This window comes from Ranitomeya imitator, chromosome 1 (genome assembly GCF_032444005.1).
Source record: "Ranitomeya imitator isolate aRanImi1 chromosome 1, aRanImi1.pri, whole genome shotgun sequence".
NCBI classification, from domain to species: Eukaryota; Metazoa; Chordata; class Amphibia; order Anura; family Dendrobatidae; genus Ranitomeya; species Ranitomeya imitator.
Window position 1 is genome coordinate 296,048,929 of NC_091282.1, and position 25,688 is coordinate 296,074,616.

Below are 25,688 nucleotides of genomic sequence, written 5' to 3' on the forward strand. Positions count from 1 at the left end.
CTATATACTACGTGGGCTGTGTAATATACTGCGTGGGCTGTTATATACTGCGTGGTCAGTGTTATATACTACGTGGGCAGTGTTATATACTACGTGGGCTGTGTTATATACTACATCGGCTGTGCAATGTAATACGTGGCTGTGCTATATACTACGAGGGCTGTGTAATATACTGCGTGGGCTGTGTTATATACTGCGTCGACTGTGTTATATACTGCGTGGGCTGTGTTATATACTGCGTGGGCTGTTATATACTGCGTCAGATCTGCAATATACTGCATCGGCTCTGCAATATACTGCGTCGGCTCTGCAATATACTACGTGGCTGTGTTACATACTACGTGGGCTGTGCTATATACTGTGTGGGCAGTGTTATATACTACGTGGGCAGTGTTATATACTACGTGAGCAGTGTTATATACTACGTGGGCAGTGTTATATACTATGTGGCTGTGTTATATTCTACGTGGGCTGTGCTATATACAGTGTGGGTAGTGTTATATACTACGTGGGCAGTGTTATATACTACGTGGGCAGTGTTATATACTACGTGGGCAGTGTTATATACTATGTGGCTCTGTTATATTCTACGTGGGCTGTGCTATATACAGTGTGGGTAGTGTTATATACTACGTGGGCAGTGTTATATACTACGTGGGCAGTGTTATATACTACGTGGGCTGTGCAATATACTACGTGGGCTGTGCAATATACTATGTGAGCTGTGCTACATACTACGTGGCTGTGCAATATACTATACGTGGGCTGTGTTATACACTATGTGGGTTGTGTTATACACTACGTGGGCTGTGTTTTATACTGCGTGGGCTGTATTATATACTATGTGGCTGTGTTATATGCTATGTGGGCTGTTATATACTACGTGGCTGTGCTATATACTACGTGGCGGTGCTATATACTACGTGGCCGGCCGTGAACAATCAGCAACAGGCGCACTCCGGCCGCGAATTGGCGCGGGATTTGAACCACGCTTCGCTAATTGGTCGTGCTCGGCCAGCCGAATTTTGTGTATTCATTGTATTATTCTAAAATCTTCATAAATAAACTACATATATATTCTAGAATACCCGATGCGTTAGAATCGGGCCACCATCTAGTATATATATATATATATATATATATACCCACTATACATATGCCACTTTAGGAGCAATATGAGGAGTCAATGGATACCATGCACTTATACAGTAAATGAATGATTAGTATACTGAGAGGAAACAGAGCAAAATTAATTGCTAATAGTGCATCACATTCATGGAATAAGAAAGTATAAAGTGCAAGCTAGTGCTATATTAAATATTCCATGAATATGATGCAACCAATATAATTTAGAGGAGTACTCATCCTATACAAAAGGAAAGTTGCAAAGTGATACAAAAGACATGCCAGTGATATATAGGTAGTAATTAAATATTTACCACTATTCCCTCTAAAGGTACCGTCACACATAACGATATCGTTAACGATATCGTTACTTTTTGTGACGTAGCAACAATATCGTTAATGAAATCGTTATGCGTGACAGCGACCAACGATCAGGCCCCTGCTGGGAGATCGTTGGTCGCTGGGGAAAGTCCAGGACTTTATTTCGTCGCTGGATCACCCGCTGACATCGCTGAATCGGGCGTGTGTGACGCCGATTCAGCGATGTCTTCACTGGTAACCAGGGTAAACATCGGGTTACTAAGCGCAGGGCCGCGCTTAGTAACCCGATGTTTACCCTGGTTACCATTGTAAAAGTAAAAAAAAAAAACACTACATACTTACATTCCTGTCACGTTCCTCAGCGTCAGCTTCCCTGTGTCCCCCAGTGTCAGCGCCGGCCGGCCATAAAGCAGAGCACAGCGGTGACGTCACCGCTCTGCTTTACGGCCAGCGCTTAACGGCCAGCGCTTACACAGTGCAGGGAAGCTGACGGCGGGGACGCGACAGGAATGTAAGTATGTAGTGTTTTTTTTTTACTTTTACAATGGTAACCAAGGTAAATATCGGGTTACTAAGCGCAGCCCTGCGCTTAGTAACCCGATGTTTACCCTGGTTACCCGGGGACTTCGGGATCGTTGGTCGCTGGAGAGCTGTCTGTGTGACAGCTCTCCAGCGACCAAACAGCGACGCTGCAGCGATCGGCATCGTTGTCTAGATCGCTGCAGCGTCGCTTAATGTGACGGTACCTTAAGGGTAAGTTCATACTGGGCGTTTTTGCTGTGTTTTTTTATGCTAATTTTCAGCTGCTTTTTACAGTATCAGCAAAGCCTAAGGCTGTGTGCACACGCTGCGGAATGGTGTGCGGATTTTTCCGCACTGATTTTGTTAAATCCGCAGGTAAACCACACTGCGAATTTACAGTGGAATTACCGCGGATTTACCGAGGTTTTTGTGCGGATTCCACCTGCGGTTTTACACCTGCGGATTCCTATTATGGAGCAGGTGTAAACCGCTGCGGAATCCAAACAAAGAATTGACATGCTGCAGAAAATAAACCGCTGCGTTTCCGCGCGGAATTTTCCGCAGCATGTGCACTGCGGATTTTGTTTTCCATAGGTTTATATGGTACTGTAAACTCACGGAAAACTGCTGCAGATCCGCCGCGTGTGCACATAGCCCAAAAGATTTCAGAAATCTCATGCACACACATTGTTTTCTTTTTTTGCCATCAGGATTTTTTGCTTTGCAGCGTTGTTTTTTAACCCCTTAGTGACAGAGCCAATTTGGTACTTAATGACCGAGCCAATTTTTGCAATTCTGACCACTGTCACTTTATGAGGTTATAACTCTGGAACGCTTCAACGGATCCCGCTGATTCTGAGACTGATTCTGAGACTGTTTTTTCGTGACATATTGTACTTCATGTTAGTGGTAACATTTCTTCGATATTACTTGTGATTATTTATGAAAAAAACGGAAATATGGGCAAAATTTTTAAAATTTTGCAATTTTCAAACTTTGTATTTTTATGCCCTTAAATCAGAGAGATATGTCACAAAAAAAAATAGTTAATAAATAACATTTCCCACATGTCTACTTTACATCAGCACAATTTTGGAAACAAAATTTTTTTTTGTTAGGGAGTTATAAGGGTTAAAAGTTGACCAGCAATTTCTCATTTTTACAACACCTTTTTTTTTTTTAGGGACCACATCACATTTGAAGTCATTTTGAGGGGTCTATATGATAGAAAATAACGAAGTGTGACACCATTCTAAAAACTACACCCCTCAAGGTTCTCAAAACCACATTCAAGAAGTTTATTAACACAGGAACTGAAACGATGTGGAAGGAAAAAATGAACATTTAACTTTTTTTTGCAAACATTTTAATTCAGAACCATTTTTTTTATTTTCACAAGTGTAAAAACAGAAATGCAACCATAAATTTTGTTATGCAATTTCTCCTGAATACGCCAATACCCCATATGTGGGTGTAAACCACTGTTTGGGCGCACCGCAGAACTTGGAAGTGAAGGAGCGCCGTTTGACTTTTTCAATGCAGAATTGGCTGGAATTGAGATCGGACGCCATGTCACGTTTAGAGAGCCCCTGATGTGCCTAAACAGTGGAAACCCCCCACAAGTGACACCATTTTGTAAACTAGACCCCTTAAGGAACTTATCTAGATGTGTGGTGAGCACTTTGAACCCCCAAGAGCTTCACAGAAGTTTATAACGTTGAGCCGTGAAAATAAAAAAATCGCATTTTTTTTACAAAAATGATTTTTTTGCCCCCAAATTTTTATTTTCACAAGGGTAACAGGAGAAATTAGACCACAAAAGTTGTAGTGCAATTTCTCCTGAGTACGTTGATACGCAATATGTGGGGGTAAACCACTGTTTGGGCGCACCGCAGAGCTTGGAAGAGAAGGAGTGCCGTTTTACTTTTTCAATGTAGAATTGTCTGGAATTGAGATTGGACGCCATGTCGCGTTTGGAGAGCCCCTGATGTACCTAAACAGTAGTAACCCCCCACAAGTGACCCCATTTTGGAAACTAGACCCCCCAAGGAACTTATCTAGATGTGTGGTGAGAACTTTGAATGCCCAAGTGCTTCACAGAAGTTTAGAATGCAGAGTCGTGAAAATAAAAAAATATTTTTTTTTCCACAAAAAAGATTTTGTAGCCCCGAAGTTTTTATTTTCACAAGGGTAACAGGAGAAATTGGACCCCCAAAGTTGTTGTCCAATTTATCCCGAGTACACTGATGCCCCATATGTGGGGGTAACCCACTGTTTGGGCGCACGGCAGAGCTCAGAAGGGAGGGAGCACCATTTGACTTTTTGAGCGCAAAATTGGCTGTCGTGTTTGGAGACCCCCTGATGTAACTAAACAGTGGAAACCCCCCAATTCTAGCTCCAACCCTAACCCCAACACACCCCTAACCCTAATCCCAACCCGATCCATAATCCTAATCACTAACCCTAACGATAATCACAACCCTTACCCCAAAACAACCCTAATGTCAACCCTAACCATAACCCTAATCAAAACCCTAAATCCAATACACTCCTAATCCTAATCTCAACCCTAACCTCAAACCTAACCCTAATCCCAATACACCCCTAATCACAACCCTAACCTTAACCCTAATCCCAAACCTAACCCTAATCCCAAGCGTAACCCTAATGCCAACCCTAACCCTAATACCAACTCTAATCCAAACCCTAACCCCAAATCTAACCCTAACTTTAGCCCCAACCCTAGCCCTAACTTTAGCCCCAACCCTAACCCTAAGGCTACTTTCACACTTACGTCGTTTGGCATCCGTCGCAATCCGTCGTTAGGACAAAAAAACGGATCCTCCAAATGTGCCCGCAGGATGCGTTTTTTTGCCCATAGACTTGTATTGCCGACGGATCGTGACCGATGGCCACACGTCGCGTCCGTTGTGCACCGGATCAGTTGTGTTTTGGCGGACCGTCGTCACAAAAAACGTTCAGTGTAACTTTTTTTGTACGTCGCGTCCGCTATTTCTGACCGCGCATGCGTGGCCGTAACTCCGCCCCCTCCTCCCCAGGACATAGATTGGGCAGTGGATGCGTTGAAAAACTACATCCGCTGCCCACGTTGTGCACAATTTTCACAACGTGTGTCGGTATGTCGGTATGTGCGATCACATCAGAGGACAGAGAATTACACTTTGATTTTTTTTTATTTTTTTTTTTGCGGTCGCCGGTAAACAGTTAATTACCGGCAATCGCAAAATAGGGGTCGGTAAAACCGACCCCGATCATGTTCTTTGGGGTCTCGGCTACCCCCGGCCGATTCTCCCGGTGCCGGCCGGCGGGCGCACTGCGCATGCGCCCGCCATTTTGAAGATGGCGGCGCCCACCGGGAGCCACGAGGAGCACCGGGGGAAATAGGTGAGTATCGGGGGGCTATCTGGGACCCCTTTTCTCTGTCCTCTGATGTGCGATCACATCGGAGGACAGAGAAATTAAAAAGAGATCGCTTCTGATTGGCGGTGAAACCATCCCCGCCGGTCAGAAAGCCATGGTTTCCACGCTGTCAAAAGACAGCGTGAGTGCTCAACTGTGATAGGAGATATAACGTTTACCTCCAGTCAGTCATTGGTGTCAGCTGATGGGACTACCGCTTCCATCATCTGACATCTGCTGCCGCTAATAAGTGAGAGCATTAGTGGCTGATGGGTGTATTCAACAGCAACTCCTGTGCTGTAAATAAATAATTAAAAACAAAAACAACCTGTGTGGGTTCCACCGTATTTTTCATAACCAGCCAGGCAAAACTCACAGCTGGGGGCTGCAACCCTCAGCTGTCAGCATTAGCAAGTCTGGTTATCAAGAATAGAGGGGTCCCACGCTGTTTTTTAAATTATTTAAATAAATAATTTTAAAAAAATGGCGTGTGGTCCCCCCATTTATGACAACCAGCCTTGCTGGTATTCACAGGCTAGTAAGGTCATGCCCCCCCCCCCAGCCTTAGGCTAGGTTCACATTGCGTTAGGGCAATCCGTTAAGAGCATAGCGTTAGTGGATTGTGCTAACGCAATGTTTATTTTGGGGCCGCGTTCGCCGTCCCCGCTAGCGCAGATCCCCGATCTGCGCTAGCGAGGGACAGACCTCGGACGCTGCAAGCAGCGTCCAAGGTCCGTCACAAAAGAACGGCACATTGCTAGCGCGTGCCGAAAATGGCATGCACTAGCGATGCGCTACAGGCACAAATCACATTGCTGTGAATGGGTGCGCTAACGGACCCATTGCACGGCGTTAATTGCGACATTTTTGCCGTGCAACGCAGTCCGTTAGCGTTAACCCATTAACGCAATGTGAACCTAGCCTAAGCATAGCAACCCACAGCCGTCCAGAAAAGGCACATCTATTAGGTGTGCCAATTCTGGCGCTTTGCCTGACTCTTCCCACTTGCCCTGTTCCGGTGGAAAGTGGCGTTAATATTTATGGGGTTGATGTCACCTTTGTATTGTCAGGTGGCAGCAATCCCACGGATTTGTAATGGAGAGGCGTCTATAAGACACCCATTCATTACTAAACCTATAGTTGTATGGTAAATAAAGGCACAGCCAGAATAAAGTCTTTTATTTCAAATAAAACAAAACACAGTTTTACTTTTTTATTTAAAAATAACAAACACAGTTAGGTGAGTATAACGCCTAATTCCACCGAAGCCCTCGTCTTCTGTAAAACAAAAATAAAAACAACCATATTCCTCACTTGTCCGTCGTTCTGTCCCACGCTGTAATCCATGTCTGGGAATAAACAGTTTTCAACCTGGACGGTGCCAAGATGCGACCGTCCAATTGGTGTATTACGGTACGCTACTACTCCCCTCATCCCCGGGTGGGGGAAGGGTACTGACTGAGGGTGGATTCAGGAGCTAAGGCAAGGTACGCGGCATCTTCACCATCGGAAGTAACACGGGGAACAGGGCAAGCTACGGCGTCCCTAGTGTTTGGGATAGGGAAGTAGCCGACAACGGATCGTGACAGATACATTGTGCATCGCAGTGTTCGGTATTTCTATCTCCTTGTTTTCTAGAGGTGAAGAAAACTAATAAAAATAATAAACAATTACAAAAATGCAAGTCTTGCACCCACAAGGCAACAGTTAAAGCAATGAGCCACAGAGTTCTGTGATGTCCTTGTGAAATTTTTCATACTTCATCGGCATTGCAGCCACCAAACCCACAAGCAGATTATACTTGTACATAGAAATACACTGCTGTATACAGATGTATCTCTTAGGGCTCATACTCGCATGCGTGAAACTCGGATGAGTCTCGCATGTTAATACCCGGCACTGCTGCCGGCACTCTGATCAGAGCGTGCGGCCACATAGGAATACATGCAGCCGCACACTCCGCTCCTGCGTGCCGGGTATTGACGTGCGAGATTCATCCGAGTTTCTCGCATGTGAGTATGAGCCCTAAGGCCCCATATTCCAGAGGGAACAAAAATAATTTGTTTTCTTCATATAAAATTGCTAAAAAAAAATAATGAAAAGCACTAACAATTTAACTCACAAATCAGCAAATACTCAACATATCTGGTGTCATTGTAATCGTAACAACCCACACAACACAGCGATCATACTATTTACGGGAATCGGGAAGTGGCATAAAAAATGGCGTCATTGATTTTTTTCTCTCTATTAAATCCATAAAAAATAATAAGACACTGAGGCCATGTTCACACGTAGCGTAAATGCTGTACTTTTTCTACTGTGTTTTTTTTTTCAAGTTTTCTGCAGGAGTCCACACAACGCAATAACAATCTTCTCTGGTTATTGCATGTTTTCTGTTTTTCTTTTATGCATTTTCCCCCTTATTTGATGTCTTTTTTTGGTGTAGATGTAAATCTGTGTACAGAAAAGCTTTGATTCTGAACGTAAAAATGCATGTGTTTTTTTCCCCCTTGTGTTTTTGTTCCAGACTCCCTATAGAGAAGAAAAGCATCAAAGCCAGAGAGTTCATCAGTGTGTTTAGACTCACAGAGGGTGGAGAGTTCATGAAATCTCATCCACTTTGCTTGGACATTTAGGACATGTTCACATGTAGCGTAAATTCTGCCTTTTTTTCCTGCTGTTTTTTTTTTTTTACAGAAATTCTGCTGTTTAACTGCCCAAGCAAAATGGATGTGATTTCATGAAATCTGCGCCCACCGTGTGTCTAATGGTGCTGCTGAACTGTGCAGTTTTGTTGGTTTTTTTCCTCGAGGTTTTTATCTGGAGCCTAAAAAACGCATGTAAAAAACTGCAGTTACTTTTTTTGAGTGCAGAATCAAAGTTTTTCTGTACTATAAAAAGTACATTAGAAATGCAGCTTCACATCTGCACAAAAAAGCATGAAATAAGGGGGAAAAGGCATAAAAAATGCAGAAGTAACGCAAAAACCAGAGAAGATTGTTATTGTGCAGTTTGGTGTGGACACCTTCAGAAAACAAAAAGCACAGTATTTATGGTACGTGTGAACACGACCGTACCGACACCAAAAAGCCAAATATCATATGGTGAAGCTACATAAAGATGAGAACGTTCTGGCAGCTCCAACTGTGAATGAAAGAACAAAGAATAAATCCACAGGTGCAGGTCCCAGCTAGAGATGAGCAGGACACACAGGTAACATTGTGCCGGCCCTGGCTAATCAAAATCCGGAGATGCTGGAAGGTGAGAGATTTGTGGCCTCCATTCTGCCATCAGCTATCCTCTCTTCTCTAGTCCCAACTGTCCCAGATACAGCGGACTGTCCCGGATTTGGGTCTATGTCCTGCAGTCTCGGGAGCTTTCTGAATGTCCCTCACTACCACCGCGCCTCTGACATTGCGTCCTTCCAGGGGAGAAAGAAATTATAAACGGGCGTGGGTTGCGGTGTGGCCAATGGTGTGGTGCATAATTTCTATCTCTTTCTGTACATAAAAGTTGGGAGGTTTTGTATACAGTAACAGAAAGCACAAACAGTGTAGGCAGCAGTCATATGATCGATCGGTGCGGGACAAGGGCACAGGACAAAGGCGTAGGACTAAGGAACCGGACTAGGGCGCGGGACAAGGGAGTGGGACAAGGGTGCAGGAGAAAGGTGCGGGACTAGGGCACGGGACAAGGGAGTGGGACAAGGGCGGCGGAGAAAGGTGCGGGACTAGGGCACGGGACAAGGGCACAGGAGAAAGGTGCGGGACTAGGGCACGGGACAAGGGAGTGGGACAAAGGTCCAGGAGAAAGGTGCGGGACTAGGGCACGGGACAAGGGCACAGGAGAAAGGTGCGGGACTAGGGCACAGGACAAGGGAGTGGGACAAAGGCCCAGGAGAAAGGTGCGGGACTAGGGCACGGGACAAGGGAGTGGAACAAGGGCACAGGAGAAAGGTGCGGGACTAGGGCACGGGACAAGGGCGCAGGAGAAAGGTGCAGGACTAGGGCACGAGACAAGGGCGCAGGAGAAAGGTGCGGGACTAGGGCACGGGACAAGGGAGTGGGACAAGAGCACGGGACAAGGGAGTGGGACAAGGGCATGGGACAAGGACGCAGAAGAAAGGTGCGGGAATAGGGCACGGGACAAGGGAGTGGGACAAGGACTCAGGAGAAGAGTGCGGGACTAGGGCACGGGACAAGGGCGCAGGAGAAAGGTGCGGGACTAGGACAAGGGAGTGGGACAAGGGCGCAGGAGAAAGGTATAGGACTAGGGAGTGAGACAAGGGGCAGGAGAATGGTGCGGGACTAGGGCATGGGACAAGGGAGTGGGACAAGGGTGCAGGAGAAAGGTGCAGGACTAGGGTACGGGGCAAGGGAGTGGGACAAGGGCGCAGGAGAAAGGTACGGGAATAGGGAACCGGACTAGGGAGTGGGACAAGGGAGTGGATCTAGGCCAGGGAATAGGGCACGGTACTAGGGTGTAGGACAAGGGAGCGGGACTAAGGAGCCGAACAAGGGTGTGGGACAAGGGAGCGGGACTAGGGCGTGGTACAAGGGAGTGGGACTAGGCCAGGGACTAGGGCATGGCACTAGGGAGCAGGACTACGGAGCCGAACAAGGGCGTGGGACTAGGGCGTGGGTCTAGGGAGAGGGGCAAGGGAGCCGAACAAGGGCGTGGGACTAAAGCGTGGGACTAGAGAATGGGACTAGGAAGGGGACTAGGCTGTGGGACAAGGGAGTGGGACTAGGGAGCCGAACAAGAGCGTGGGACTAGGGAGAGGGGCAATGGAGCTGGACTAGGGCAGAGGACAAGGGAGTGGAACTAGGCTAGAGACTAGGGCACAGGACTAGGGCGTGTCACTAGAGAGCCGAACAAGGGCGTGGGGCAAGGGAGCCGGACTAGGGAGAGGGGCAAGGGAGCCGGACAAGGGTGTGGGGAGGAGTGACGCAACATCTAAATCAAGACAAGTTGTAGCATTCCCTACTCTGACTGGAGTAAGATTTTTGGCTTGGCTTATGGATGCCTGTGCCTCATAATTAACTTCTGACAAAAAAACAAGTCCTCATACAACTATGTTGGCAGAAAAATAAGTTATGGCTTTCTGAAAAATGAGAGGAAAAAAATGAAATTGCAAAAAGAAAATTGAGCCCTCAAAAGGTTTTAAATTAACCCATGGGGAAAAAATAAACTGAGAAATCTAGAGCGAGAATTCCTCAAGTGCGACATTTTCTTCCACCTGAGACTTTTGATCCATCCGTCACACACCGGCGCTACCACTGATGTCTCCGCTATGAAGCTTCTCAGTGAGGGGGTCCCAGCCGGGCTCGTCTGTCGGGAGCCAATAGGAAGGGGGGCCCGGAGCCTCCTCCCGCCTGTGTCACATAGTAAAGCCCCCCGGAGCTGGGGCGGCTCGTTCACCACCTGGGCACAGCTGGAGCACGGTGCCCGTCAGGCGGCTCTGACCTCACATGACCCGCCGGGCACAGTGACTGCACCAGGCGCCCCTCCAACCTGTGCCACCCCACCTTTCTCCGGGATGCAGCTCCGGAGCTCCGGACTGTGGCTTCTCCTCTGCTCGGTGTTTGTCATCCAGCACCCGGGTGGTCGATGTGTCTGTGCCCGACGCGGACATCCCAGGTGTTGCCCGGGGAGGAATAATGCCTGCAGCGGGGTCACGGCCACCGGGAGCACGTGTTACTGCGACACCTACTGCCACCGGAGCGCCGACTGCTGCGAGGACTACGCGGGGCAGTGCGGGGACAGCGGTGAGTGCTGGGGCAGAGGACCGTGTCATCTACCGTGCATGGCTGTGCCAGGGGGCTTAATGAGGGAGATGGCATCGGTGCGGAGTGATGGAAGTCTGTGCCAGCCTACTGACACGCCGCCATTAACATGCTCCAGTAATTAGGGGACATGGATGGTAACTTGTGCCCAATGTGGCTGGTACATATTATAGGGAAGAGTGGGGGTCACAGCACGGGGTATAACCCCCAATATAGAGCTCAGCTGGAAATATGCTACTTGTGAAAACTGTGCGTGCATAGACTTTATATATAAAGAAATATATACAATGGCATGTAAAAGTATGGACACCCCTGGTCAAAATTAAAAGCAAGTTGAAGATGATATGATCCTTAAAAGGCCTAAAGTTAAAGATGACACATTTCCTTTGTATTTTAAGCAAAAAAAAACAACAAACCGTATATATTTTCATCTTTTACCTTTTAAACATTACAAAAATGAAAATGGGCCAATGTAAAAGTTTGGGCACCCTGTTAGTACCTAGTAGCACCCCCTTGTGAAGGTATCACAGCTTGCAAATGCTTTTTTTCAGTCATACAAGAGTCTTTCAAATCTTGTTTGAGGGATTTTCATCCATTCTTCCCTGGAAAATTCTTCCAGTTCTGTGAGGTTCCTGGGTCGTCTTGCATGCTCTGCTATTTTGAGGTCTAAGCCACAGATTGTCAATGGTGTTCAGATCAGGGGACTGTGAGGGCCATTGTAAAACCTTCAGCTTGCGCCTTTTGAGTTAGTCTAGTGTGGATTTTGACACGTTTAGGATCTCTTTTCACTTCAGCTTTTTTTAGATGGTGTTATGTTTTCATCAAGAATTAGTTGAAATTTCATGAAATGTACCAGCTGATGTCTTTAACTGTTGTTGGCCCCACTCTGCTCGTCTTCTGCAGTTTGTCACCTGTTGGAACGCTCCAGTGTTTTCTGGGGAAACCGGAAATCACTACTCAATATAAGCCTATGAGAGCCAGAACGAGGCCAGAATGTGGCTCTCATAGGTTACATTGAGAGCCTGTGATCGTTACCTCTGACTTCCAGTCCTTCAGAAGCTGTGGTCACAAGACGGCACATTGGGACTGGAGCAGTGCTGGGAAGAGCAGAAGACGGTGAGTGGGGAGTATATTATTCGAGGCAGGGAGCTTAGATTAGCAGCACCACTTCAGTGAGGAAATAACAAAAATCGTTGAAGTGGTGCTTTAAGATCAAAATAAAATGGCCGAGGCTAGTGCATTGGTTTGGTTTTTTTTGTCCGGTCTTTGGTTGCCTTTCAGCATTGCTATGGCAGCTTCCCGTGTCTTTACTCTTAGGGTATGTTCCGAATCCCGCCTGAAAAAGTGCAAAGGAAATGCTCAGATGAATGAACATAATATTTTCTATATAAAAAAAACAACTTGCTGTTCATATATTCAGGCTTTGGAGCATCTCTTTGATCAATTTGCATCCCCCCCCCCCTTTGTTCTGAAAATACTCACCCGGCTCGCTCCCTCGCCGGTGCTGCTTCCTCTCCTGGCCGCATCTTCTCCTGTATGCGGTCACGTGGGGCCGCTCATTTACAGTAATGAATATGCGGCTCCACGTCCCACAGGGGTGGAGCCGCATATTCATGACTGTAATCGGTGGCCCCACGTGACCGCATACAGGAAAGCTGCGGCCAGAACAGGAAGAAGCGACAGCCAACGAGGGAGCGAGCCGGGTGAGTATTTTCAGAACAGCGGGGGGGGGGGGGGGTGCGCACATGGGGTGGGAGGACGGTTGGGGAAGATAGATCTTTATTTTAAACACTATTTCTTCTGCAGGGAAGATATGAATCGCGGCTTCAGCTCCAGATGCTGGTATGTGTGGTACCCAGCACGGTGCGTGTGGTACCCAGTGGGCACATGGGCAGCACACATGTGCCGCACGTGTGCAACACTGATGTGCCACAGAAACGTAGGGGCACATGGATACGGATAATTCCGGTACCGATTTTTTCCGGTACTGGAATTATCTGGACGTGTGAAACCGGCCTTAATTGGAATACTGATGGCTTAAAATGTTCCCTCCCCTTCTTTTTCTTCCTATAACTTGATGTTTTATTTTTACATTATATTTCTATTCTATGATATATGGATGATGATAATGTCCTGTTCTTTTTTGTATCTTTGTAATTGAAAATGGTATAATCTTACAATAAAAATGGAATTTTGAAAAAAAAAGACATATCAACAAGATACAAAAAAACGCAGTTTAAAAAGCATGTAAAAAGACATATTAAAAAATACAATGAAAAAAATGGAAGAAACCTATTTGCTTAACCCCTTCACGCCGTGACCCTTTTTCGTTTTTGCGTTTTCGTTTTTCACTCCCCTCCTTCCCAGAGCCATAACTTTTTTATTTTTCCATCAATATGGTCATGTGAGGGCTTACTATTTGCGGGACGAGTTGTACTTTTGAACAACACCATTGGTTTTACCATGTCTTCAACTAGAAAACGGGAAAAAAATTCCAAGTGTGGTGAAATTGCAAAAAAAGTGAAATCCCACACTTGTTTTTTGTTTGGCTTTTTTGCTAGGTTCACTAAATGCTAAAACTGACCTGATATTATGATTCTCCAGGTCATTACAAGTTCATAGACACCTAACATGTCTAGGTTATTTGTTATCTAAGTGGTGAAAAAAAAATTCAAAACTTTGCTGAAAAAAAAAAAAAAAAAAGTGCCATTTTCCAATACCCGTAGCGTCTCCATTTTTCGTGATCTAGGGTCGGGTGAGGGCTTATTTTTTGCGTGCCGAGCTGACATTTTTAATGATACCACTTTTGTGCAGATAAATTATTTTGATCGCCCGTTATTGCATTTTAATGCAATGTGGCGACGACCAAAAAAAACCTAATTCTGGCGTTTCGAAAAAAATTTTCGCTACGCTGTTTAGCGATCAGGTTAATGCTTTTTTTATTTATAGATCAGGCTATTCTGAACGTGGCGATACCAAATATATGTAGGTTTGATTTTTTTTTTTTTTTTATTGTTTTATTTTGGATGGGGCGAAAGGGGGGTGATTTAAACTGGTTTTTTTTTTTGTTTTGTTTTTTTCATATTTTTTAAAAAAATTTTTTTAAACTTTTGCCATGCTTCAATAGCCTCCATGGGAGGCTAGAAACTGGCACCAGTCGATCGGCTCAGCTACATAGCAGCGATCATCAGATCGCTGCTATGTAGCTGAATTGCAGGCTTGCTATGAGAGCCGACCACAGGGTGGCGCTCACAGCAGGCCGGCATCAGTAACCATAGAGGTCTCAAGGACCTCTATGGTTACCATCCTGACGCATCGCCGACCCCCGATCATATGACCGCGCGGCCGGAAGCGGTAGTTAAATGCCGCTGTCAGCATTTGACAGCAGCATTTAACAGGTTACTAGCGGCGGGTGAAGCACGATTTCACCCGCTGCTATTGCGCCACATGTCAGCTGTACAAAACAGCTGACATGTCACGACTTTAATGTGGGCTCACCGCCGGAGCCCACATCAAAGGGGGAGACACAACATGCGCCGTACTAGTACCGGGCATGTCGTGAAGGGGTTAATAAGTGCAGAAATGCTGTCCGTCGTTGTGTCCCACACTTGAATCCATGTCTGGGGTCTATATAGTTTTCAACCTGGACGGTGCCAAGATGCGATTGTCCCGGCTGAAAACCACTGGTGAATGAGATGCTGAGAGCGCAGCATCATTCACCAGCGGTGACATCATCATAGGCATTTTCCCATGGTCCTGAGATCGCCGCAGTTCAGCCTGGCCTCGATTATGCCACTGCTGATGAATGATGCACTCGCAGCAGCTCATTCACCAGTGGTTTTCAGCCGGGACGGCCGCATCTTGGCACCGTCCAGGTTGAAAAATATTTAGACATGGTTTACAGAGTGGGACACAACGACCGACAGGCATGGTATATTGTTGGTTTATTATTTTGCTTTTATTACAGGAGATCAAGGGCGTCGAGGAATTAGGTGTTGCAGTAAGTATGGTTTAATTTAGAATAATAAAGGAGTCTGTGTCATTTTTTCAAGTAAAGGATTTTATTCTGGCTGAGTCTTTATTTACAAACAATACAACTATATGATTAGTAATGGATGGGTGTCTTATAGGTGTCTCTATTACTAAGCCGTGGTCTTGATATCACCTGAAAGGTGACATCAACCCCACAAATATTACCCCACTTGCCACCGCTACAGGGCAAGTGAGAAGAGCCGGGCAAAGTGCCAGAAAAGGCGCAACTAATAGATGAGCCCTTTCTGGGAAGCTGCAGGCAGCTGTTTTTAGGCTAGGAGGGCCCCATATCAGAGGCCCGTTACCAGCCTGAGAATAGCAGCCCCCAGCTGTGAGCTTTAGCAAGGCTGGTTATCAAAAATGGGGGGGGGGTGACTCCACGCCGTTTTTTAATAATTTAAATAATTAAAAACCAGCATGGTGACCCCTCTATTCTTGATAACCAACCTTGCTGAAGCTGACAGCTGAGGGTTGCAGCCCCCAGCTGTGAGTTTTGTCTCGTTTGTTCAAGAAAATAAGGGGGAGAATCCACGTCGGCATTTTCATTCATTTATTTCCTTAGATCGCAGCCGGCGGCTGTGTAATACCCCGATCATCCGCACCTACTGTCACTGTTATTAGCGGCAGCAGGTGTCTGATGATGGGGTAAAAGTCCCAAAAGCCCACACCTGCTGTCGGACAGACTTTAATATAACGCTCATCATTCTCCTCTGCTCGCCGGCAGAGCAGGGGAGAATGAGCTTCAGCACCTGCTGCCACGGATCAACGCTTACTGTAGTGCTTCTTCCCCGGCGGTGTGATACTGATGCGGCAAACAGTTGCCATGCGTGTGCCACACGTAGTACACACACTTAAACGAATATATCCGGTACCTTTTCTTTTCCCATACCGGAAATAAATGGACGTGTGCAACCGGCATTACATTGTAAAAGAGACTCCCATCTCATACATAAAGCATAGAGTGACCCGGACAATCTTCAGAGAGTTGATGTCACCGAGAAGAGGAGCAGACTGGTGCTGGATCCCGGAGAAGTTGTCTGTAGTTGAGTTTATTAACACATGCATGCTTCTTGATGGGATTGTTTCTATATAAAAAAAACTGCAGCAGTAATGAATCAATCAGATTAGACTCCTATCGTGTATTTTGGTGCTGGTACCTACAGAAAAATGCAGCTGAAAAAAGGTGCGTTTTTGCACTTGTGAACATGGTAAACAAGTTCTCTGGATCCACACTGATCAGGTTGGACTTCATGAACCTGTGTCTAATTTTAACCTGATCAGCCATCTACTATATAATTGTCTAAGGGTCACTTCCGTCTTTCTGTCTGTCTGTCTATCTCTCACAGATATTCATTGGTCGCGGCCTCTGTCTGTCATGGAATCCAAGTCGCTGATTGGTAGTGGCAAAACGCCCACGACCATTGCCACGACCAATCAGCGATGCCCGCAGTCTGGCGGCAATATGGCCGCTCTTTCCTCCCCGCAGTAAGCCAGTGCCCGCTCTATACTCCCCTCCAGTCAGCCCTCACACAGGGTTAATGCCAGTTGTGTAACGCATTCCGGTTGCGCAGCTATTAACTCTGTGTGACCAACTTTTTACTATTAATGCTGCGTATGCAGCATCAGTAGTAAAACGATCTAATGTTAAAAATAATAATAATAAAAAAACCTTATTCTCACCCTCCGCCGTCGCATCCTCTCCTCAGCAGTGCAAGTGGCAGGTTCCGCTTCCAAAGATGCTATGGGAGAAGGACCTTCCATGACGTCACGGTCATGTGACCGTGACGTCATCACTGGTCCTGCGCTCATACTAACCCTGGGACCGGACACCGCACACAAGCGCCGGAACTACAACGGGCTCTTCGGATGGTGAGTATGTTTCTTTTTTATTTTTTAACCTGTTACATACGTGGCTGGGCAATATACTACGTAGCTGGGCAATATACTACGTCGCTGTGCAATATACTACGTGGCTGGGCAATATACTACGTGACTGGGCAATATACTACGTGTCTGTGCTGTATACTACGTGACTGGGCTATATACTACATGGCTCTGTGCTGTATACAACATCGCTGTGCAATATACTACGTGGCTGGGCAATATACTACGTGACTGGGCAATATACTACGTGGCTCTGTGCTGTATACTACGTGGCTGGGCAATATACTACGTGGCTGGGCAATATACTACGTGACTGGGCAATATACTACGTGACTGGGCAATATACTACGTGTCTGTGCTGTATACTACGTGACTGGGCTATATACTACATGGCTCTGTGCTGTATACAACATCGCTGTGCAATATACTACGTGGCTGGGCAATATACTACGTGACTGGGCAATATACTACGTGGCTCTGTGCTGTATACTACGTGGCTGGGCAATATACTAAGTGGCTCTGTGCTGTATACTACGTCACTGTGCAATACACTACGTGACTGGGCAATATACTACATCGCTGGGCAATATACCACGTCGCTGGGCAATATACTACGTGACTGGGCAATATACTACGTGACTGGGCAATATGCTACGTGACTGGGCAATATACTACGTGGCTCGGCAATATACTACGTGGCTTGGCAATATAGTACGTGGCTGGGCAATATAGTACGTGGCTGGGCAATATAGTATGTGGCTGGGCAATATAGTATGTGGCTGGCCAATATACTACGTGGCTGGGCAATATACTACGTGGCTGGGCAATATACTACGTGGCTGGCCAATATACTACATCACTGGGCAATATACTACGTGACTGGGCATTATACTACATGGCTGGGCAATATACTACGTGGCTGGGCAATATACTACGTGGCTGGGCAATATACTACGTGGCTGGGCAATATACTACGTGACTGGGCAATATACTACGTGGCTGGGCAATATACTACGTGGCTGGGCAATATAGTACGTGACTGGGCAATATAGTACGTGGCTGGGCAATATAGTACGTGGCTGGGCAATATAGTACGTGGCTGGGCAATATAGTACGTGGCTGCATATTCTAGAATACCCGATGCGTTAGAATCAGGCCACCATCTAGTGATACCATAAGTCTCAACATATTCCTATAGGGTAAAGTTTGTGTGATAAGCTTTATCTACAGGACTGCATTGGAAACACAATAGCTATATGGCAAATATTCAAAAATATTCTAAATTATCACTGATTAGTCGTAACAAGTCATCTACATCTAAGTCGCACAGTCAAGTTAAGGCAATCTTGTTTTCTTGGAACTGTAACTTTTAGGCCGAGATCACACTTGCGAGAAACTCGCATGAGTCTCGCATCTCTAAACCCGGCACTGCCGCCGGCACTCGGGACCGGAGGGCGCGGCTGCATGTATTTCCATGCAGCTGAGTGCTCCTGTCCGAGTGCCGGGTATTGAGAGACTCGTGTAAGTTTCTTGCAAGTGTGACCCCGGCCTAAGCTGTATTCACACAGAGTGGTCATGCTACAGCTTTAGGCCGGCGTTACACTCAGCGTATAAAAATACGGTCCGTAATTTACGGCCGTAATACGCAGAAAAGTCCCCAAAATAGTGGTCCGTATCTCCTGCGTAGGCAGGATGTCCTTCGAGCGTGGGAAAAAAATCAGAAAAGTTCCCAGGCTCGAGTTCATATGAGGACAACCAGCAGAGGGCGCCTCACCGCGAATGAAGGTAACTTCAGGTCATTGACCTAGTTTCCATTCATTCGCTGGGGTTTTACAGTCAGGAGTATAGCTGCATTATAGCAGAGCTCCTGGCTGTAAAAAAAATTAACCCCTTCAGATGGATTTACATCGTGGGACGTGACAGATCCTCGAAAGGTATGAATATTGTTGGTTTATTATTTTTTCTTTGTCACAGAGCGAGGGTCTTCAGGTGGATTACCAGAATAATAAAATATTAAAACAACATGTGTTTTTATTTCATTAAAAGGCTTCTTAATAATGTGTTTGTGTTTTTTTTAACCATTTCAGACTATTGGATTAATAATGGATAGGTGTCATAATTGACGCCTCTCCATTATTAATCTGGCTTAATGTCACCTTACAATAGCAAGGTGACATTAACCCTTCATTACCCCATATCCCACCGCTACACGGGAGTGGGAAGAGAGTGGTCAAGTGCCAGAATAGGCGCATCTTCCAGATGTGCCTTTTCTGGGGTGGCTGGGGGCAGATGTTTTTAGCCAGGGGGGGGGCCAAAAACCGTGGACCCTCTCCAGGCTATTAATATCTGCCCTCAGTCAATGGCTTTACTATTCTGGCGGAGAAAATTGCGCTGGAGCCCACGCCAATTTTTTCCGCCATTTAACCCTTTAATAGCTAGAATGCCCAAATTTTGCACATACACACTACTAACATTAGTAGTGTGGAAAATGCAAAAAAAATGGGAATATGACATGGTTTACTGTATGTAAACCATGTCACATATCATGTTGGGTTTTGGAAGGAGATAGCAAGAACCGGCAATTGAATTACCGGCTTTTAAGCTATCTAGCGCTGTATGAAATATTAATATATATACATATATGTGTCTCACTGACATATATATATATATATATATATATATATACCTATTCTATGTGTACACATTTATTCTACCTATTCTACTGTAAGCTGTCAGTGTGATTTTACTATACACCGCACTGAATTGCCGGCTTTTCTCTCTAACACCGCTGCGTATTTCTCACAAGTCACACTGCTGGTCCGTGTGTAATCCGTATTTTTCTGGCCCCCATAGACTTTCATTGGCAATTTTTTTGCGCAATACGGTGACAAATGCAGCATGCTGTGATTTTCTACGGCCGTAGAAAGCCATATAATACGGATCAGTAAAATACGGCAGATAGGAACTGGGGCATAGAGAATAATTGGGCCGTGTGTAATGCGTGTTTTACGGACGTATTTTATGCGCTCATACGTCCGTAAAACTCGCTAGTGTGACGCCGGCCTTAAACCTCGGTGGCACAGTTTCCTTTCCCTGAACAATCAGTTAGGCCACGTTGACACGTTCAGTATTTGGTCAGTATTTTACCTCAGTATTTGTAAGCCAAAACCAGGAGTGGGTGATAAATACAGAAGTGGTGACATGTTTCTATTATAATTTTCCTCCGATTGTTCCACTCCTGGTTTTGGCTTACAGATGCTGAGGTAAAATATTGATGTAAAATACTGACCAAATACTGAATATGTGAACGTGGCCTTAATCTTGCAAGCAAAATGCTGTTACACCTGTCTCGTGGAATGAACTGTGTTGATGCTGTACTAGAAACCGAATCCGCTGGAAATGTTGGTATTACGGCAGAAAACACATTCCCTGTCCAGATACATTCATTCGTACAGGAAACTAAAATATGCTGATGTTATTGTTGCTTGACACATTGGAAGTCAGCAGTAATGACTTTTCCCAGAATAATAAAATCATGGCTCTGCACGTTTTTGCGTCTGCAAAGTTGCTATTTTGTCAGCTGGAGCCCTCATTCACACTTCTACATTTGATCTGTTTTTCACATTTTTTTTAAGGGAAGCTTTCAGGATGAATTTGCTATTGAATCTGGTAGTATGGCTGTATAGGTTCAACAATAAAAATTATACATTTCCTTAGATGTACCAGTCCCAGGAAATGGAGCTTCAAAACCATATGCAAATAAGCGTGGAAGTGCTTTGCGGGAGCCTTAATGAACTGTCTATTGAAACGCAACCAATGCATTTCCGGGCAGATTTACATAAGGCTTCAAAACTTGATCACCAGTGCTAGAACATAAGAATGCCACACAACTATGCCTCTAGTTTCATGACAGGACCTCTTCAAAGGGATTGTGTCAGCAGCTATTAGCAGGGTGAAAATACAGATAATAAATACATATTGTTGTTTAGTTTAGTTTACACATGAAAAAATGTGCTGGTGAAGTTATTGCCATCTTGCCCTTTATTGGCCAAGATGGAAATAACTACCGTAGTTCTCGGTCCCGGCCACCAGAGGTTATGAATACAGATAATTGCCCATTTTTTCATGCGGCCAATTAGACCTAGCCTAACACTGATCAGTATAAGATCTGTTGTGAATTCTGTGGTCAAGCTCTCTCCTGTGGTCATGAGTGGTACTTCGGCTGGTTCTGTCTATGAGCTTCCTCTGGTGGATGTGAGTGGGGCTGCGGCTTCTGAGTTTCCTTCCTCAGGTGACGAGGTTAAGTCGTTAGGTGCTGCTCTATTTAACTCCACCTAGTTCTTTGTTTCTGGCCTCCAGTCAATGTTCCAGTATTGGTCTTGCTCTCTCCTGGATCGTTCTTGTGGCCTGTCTGCCCTGCATAAGCTAAGTTTTGCTTGTGTTACTTTTGTTTGCTATATTTTCTGTCCAGCTTGCTATATTGGTTTTTCTTGCTTGCTGGAAGCTCTGAGACGCAGAGGGAGCACCTCCGTACCGTTAGTCGGTGCGGAGGGTCTTTTTGCCCCCTCTGCGTGGTTGTTTGTAGGTTTTTGTGCTGACCGCAAAGCTATCTTTCCTATCCTCGGTCTATTCAGTAAGTTGGGCCTCACTTTGCTAAAATCTATTTCATCTCTGTGTTTGTATTTTCATCTTTACTCACAGTCATTATATGTGGGGGCTGCCTTTTCCTTTGGGGAATTTCTCTGAGGCAAGGTGTACTTATTTTTCTGTCTTCAGGGCTAGCTAGTTTCTCAGGCTGTGCCGAGTTGCATAGGGAGCGTTAGGAGCAATCCACGGCTACCTCTAGTGTGGTAGGATAGGATTAGGAATTGCGGTCAGCAGAGTTCCCACGTCTCAGAGCTCGTCCTATGTTATTTGTAACTATCAGGTCACTTCTGTGCTCTTAACCACCAGGTCCATTGTGTTTCTGAATCACCAGTTCATAACAAAGATCACATTCATTTAATTATAATTCATTTCAGTGTAAGACCACATTTAATAGAAACATGTCACCACTTCTGTACTTATCACCCACTCCTGGCTTTGGCTTACATGTACTGAGGTAAAATACTGACCAAATACTGATAGTGTGATTGTGGCCTTACAGGGAATGTAATTTGTGTCAGTTATTTATTAGTGATGAGCGATCCTGTCTATGATAGGTAACTGGCATAAAAGCGCTGCCTAGGCCTCCTGCATTTTGACAGTGCACAAAAGGAGGATTACACAGGGGTCAGGCTAGGATGAGTCTCCACTTCCTGACAGATGCAAACTCCCTAGTTTAGGGCAAACACAGAAACTGATGAGTGACACGTGTTATCGGAGGTACGGTTTGTAAAAAGATATTACATGTCTTTTAGGGTACTTTCACACTAGCGTTTTTTGTAAATCCGTCACAATGCGTCGTTTTGCAGAAAAAACGCATCCTGCAAAAGTGCTTGCAGGATGCGTTTTTTCCCCATAGACTTCTATTGGCGACGCATTTGCGACGGATTTGCACACTTCGCATCCGTCTTGCGACGGATGCGTCGTGCTTTGGCGGACCGTCGGGAAAAAAAAACCCTACATGTAACGTTTTTTTCTCCCGACGGACCGCTTTTTCCGACCGCGCATGCGCGGCCGGAACTCCGCCCCCACCTCCCCGCACCTTACAATGGGGCAGCGGATGCGCCGGAAAAATGCATCCGCTGCACCCATTGTGCAAAGCGTTAAACGCTAGCGTCGGAATCTCTCCCCGACGCATTGCGACGGGGAGATTCCGACGCTAGTGTGAAAGAAGCCTTAGTTACTCGCCTATGTTATGGTGCTGGTAGCTACAACAGAATTAATGTGGAATATTATAAATACTAATATCCATTGCTGTTTTTATATAGACACATACAAAGATCATTCAGGATCATTTAAAAGTGTGTTTCTTGATTTGTTCCTTTTTGTGATCTGGTTGACAAGCGATACATATGTGTCTGATTTATCAAATCTCGTGTTTTCATCAGCCACCGATCAGAGTGCAGCTTTTTTTCGGTTAAATTTAAGGAATGTAAACTGGAATCTGTTTGCTGGGAAAAGAAAGAGTGGTCATTATCTGGCTGAATTTGCAAGTCTGCGTTTTTTTCACGCAAGGACCAATTTTCATTTTCATCAGTGTGCTGGATCTGATTTTTATCCGTTTTATTCTTTTGTGCGTACATTTTCACCATCTGTGTGTCATCACAAACAAACAAACAAACAAAAAACACAGATCAAAATCTTATCGGAGCGTGGTTAGAATAATCGTCCTGACCTGATTCTCTCCGATGAAAGAATATGCGCTGGTGCTTATGTGCTGTTGTGTGACTAAGTCCTAAATCAGACTTACTGCTCATGTTAATTTCAGAATTTTGGATAGCTCTGTGTAAGGGCGGTTTCACACGTCCAGATAATTCCAGTACCGGAAAAAATCGGTACCGGAATTATCCGTGTCCGTGTGCCCCTACGTTTCTGTGGCACATCAGTGTGGCACACGTGCGGCACACGTGTGCCACCCGTGTGCCCACTGGGTACCACATGCACCGTGCTGGGTACCACACATACCAGCATCTGGTGCTGAAACCGCGATTCATATCTTCCCTGCAGCAGCGTTTGCTGCAGAGAAGATATGAATAAGTGTGTTTAAAATAAAGATCTATGTGCACCCATAGGGGTGGAGCCGCATATTCATGACTGTAATCGGCGGCCCCACGTGACCGCATACAGGAGAAGCTGCGGCCAGAACAGGAAGAAGCGACAGCCAACGAGGGAGCCGGGTGAGTATTTTCAGAACAGAGGGGGGGGGGGGGTTTGGCGCACGGGGGTGGGAGGGCGGGGGGGTAACATAGATCTTTATTTTCAGCACACTTATTCATATCTTCTCTGCAGCAAACGCTGCTGCAGGGAGGATATGAATCGCGGCTTCAGCACCAGATGCTGGTATGTGTGGTACCCAGCACGGTGCATGTGGTACCCAGTGGACACACGGGCGGCACACGTGTGTCGCACGTGTACCGCACGTGTGCCACACTGATGTGCCACAGAAACGTAGGGGCACACGGACACGGATAATTCCGGTACCGATTTTTTCCGGTACCGGAATTATCTGGACGTGTGAAACCGGCCTAATAAACTGAGATTAGTAATAATCCTGTAGGGACTGAAAGGTGTGTACACATGGCATCTTTTAGACGGTGGCATACCTACATTATTTTTCGCTTCGCGCAGATTTTTTTCCTGAAATGTCTTCTTTGATGTCTTTCACATCGTTTTTGCAGTGGATCTGCCTCTGGCTTTTTTGTTTTTAAATTTCATAGATAAAGTAGTGCTGGCTTCCAATTGGATGGTCAATTCACTTCTTGTAGCTGCTTCATAGCTTTCGAATCCTGCAATAGTTAAGTGAAAAAAGACAACATGTGCACAGCAAGTCAAATTCTTAGGCTATGTGCACATGTTGCAGATTTCCTGCGGATCCACAGCGTTTTTTTCCGCGCAGAAACGTGCAGATCCGCAAGTGATTTACATTACAATGGAAATCAATGGAAAAAAAATGCTGTGCTAATGGTGCGGACAATTCCTCACGGAAAACGCAGTGGATTCAAAGAAGGAGCATGTCATTTCTTTTGTGCGGATCTGCAGAGTTTCTGCACCCATTCCATAATAGAAATCCACAGGGGTAAAAACCCATGAAATCTGCAGTAAATCCGCAACAAAAACGCACAAACTCCGCATAAAAAACGCGCAGATTTTGACCTGTGTTTTCTGCCAAGAGATGCAGAATCCGCATAGAAAATTCCGTAGGCAAATCTGCAACTTGTGCACATAGCCTAACATCCGTGTGAAAAACACGTCATGTGCACATATCCTAAAAGCACAGAAGTTCAGAACTCTTATTCAAAACTATAGAGTGTGCAGAGCAGATGTGTGCGGATCAGAATGTAGGGTGGGTTTCATGTGCATTTTCCCAGGTATTTTAGTACACTGCTACATAATCACATTTAATGTTTTTATGTACGTTATAATAACAATAGTAATATAACTATATATACTCTGATGCATTTAAAATGGATACTAAAGTTAATATCCCACCCTATCGGCCAAAGAATATCAGTATGTTTCATTTTAGACTGTGGCAATAACTAAAGTGCAGTATAGCTACATACAAGAAAATGTATCTGGGTCCTGTCTGCCATTTCAGGTTCTTTCGCTGCCTTATTAGGACTATGTTAAGACTATATTAGGACTATATTAGGAATATGTAGACAGGACTCCAAACTTGGTAAGAGTTCTATGACAGGAGTGTCTTCACAAGTCCTCTTTTCATAGGGAGCCCCTCTTGGGGGCAGGGATATGTAGGACATTGCAGGGAAAATAAATGTATGGCTTCTGTATAAGTTACACTCGCAGCAGTAAATGTTCATTCCAAATAGTCAGAGGCCTCCCATTTTATGTAGTTCCTTTTTCCATCAGCTGAGATCAAGAATCAGTGTTTTTTGTTAATTTTTATGTTTCCATTAGGCCGGAGTCACACTAGAGCGTAATACGGACAAG

At 45.4% G+C, this 25,688-nt stretch overlaps 1 protein-coding gene across 1 annotated transcript in view; it reads left to right on the forward strand.

Moving 5' to 3' along the window:
• Positions 1-10,828: 10,828 nt before the first annotated feature.
• LOC138669933 (somatomedin-B and thrombospondin type-1 domain-containing protein-like) overlaps positions 10,829-25,688 on the forward strand; it is a 108,939-nt gene continuing 94,079 nt past the window's right edge. The window contains exon 1 of the mRNA XM_069756812.1: positions 10,829-11,159. Coding sequence (XP_069612913.1) covers positions 10,931-11,159 — 229 coding nt within the window. The 5' untranslated portion in view covers positions 10,829-10,930. The remainder of the gene's footprint in view (positions 11,160-25,688) is intronic.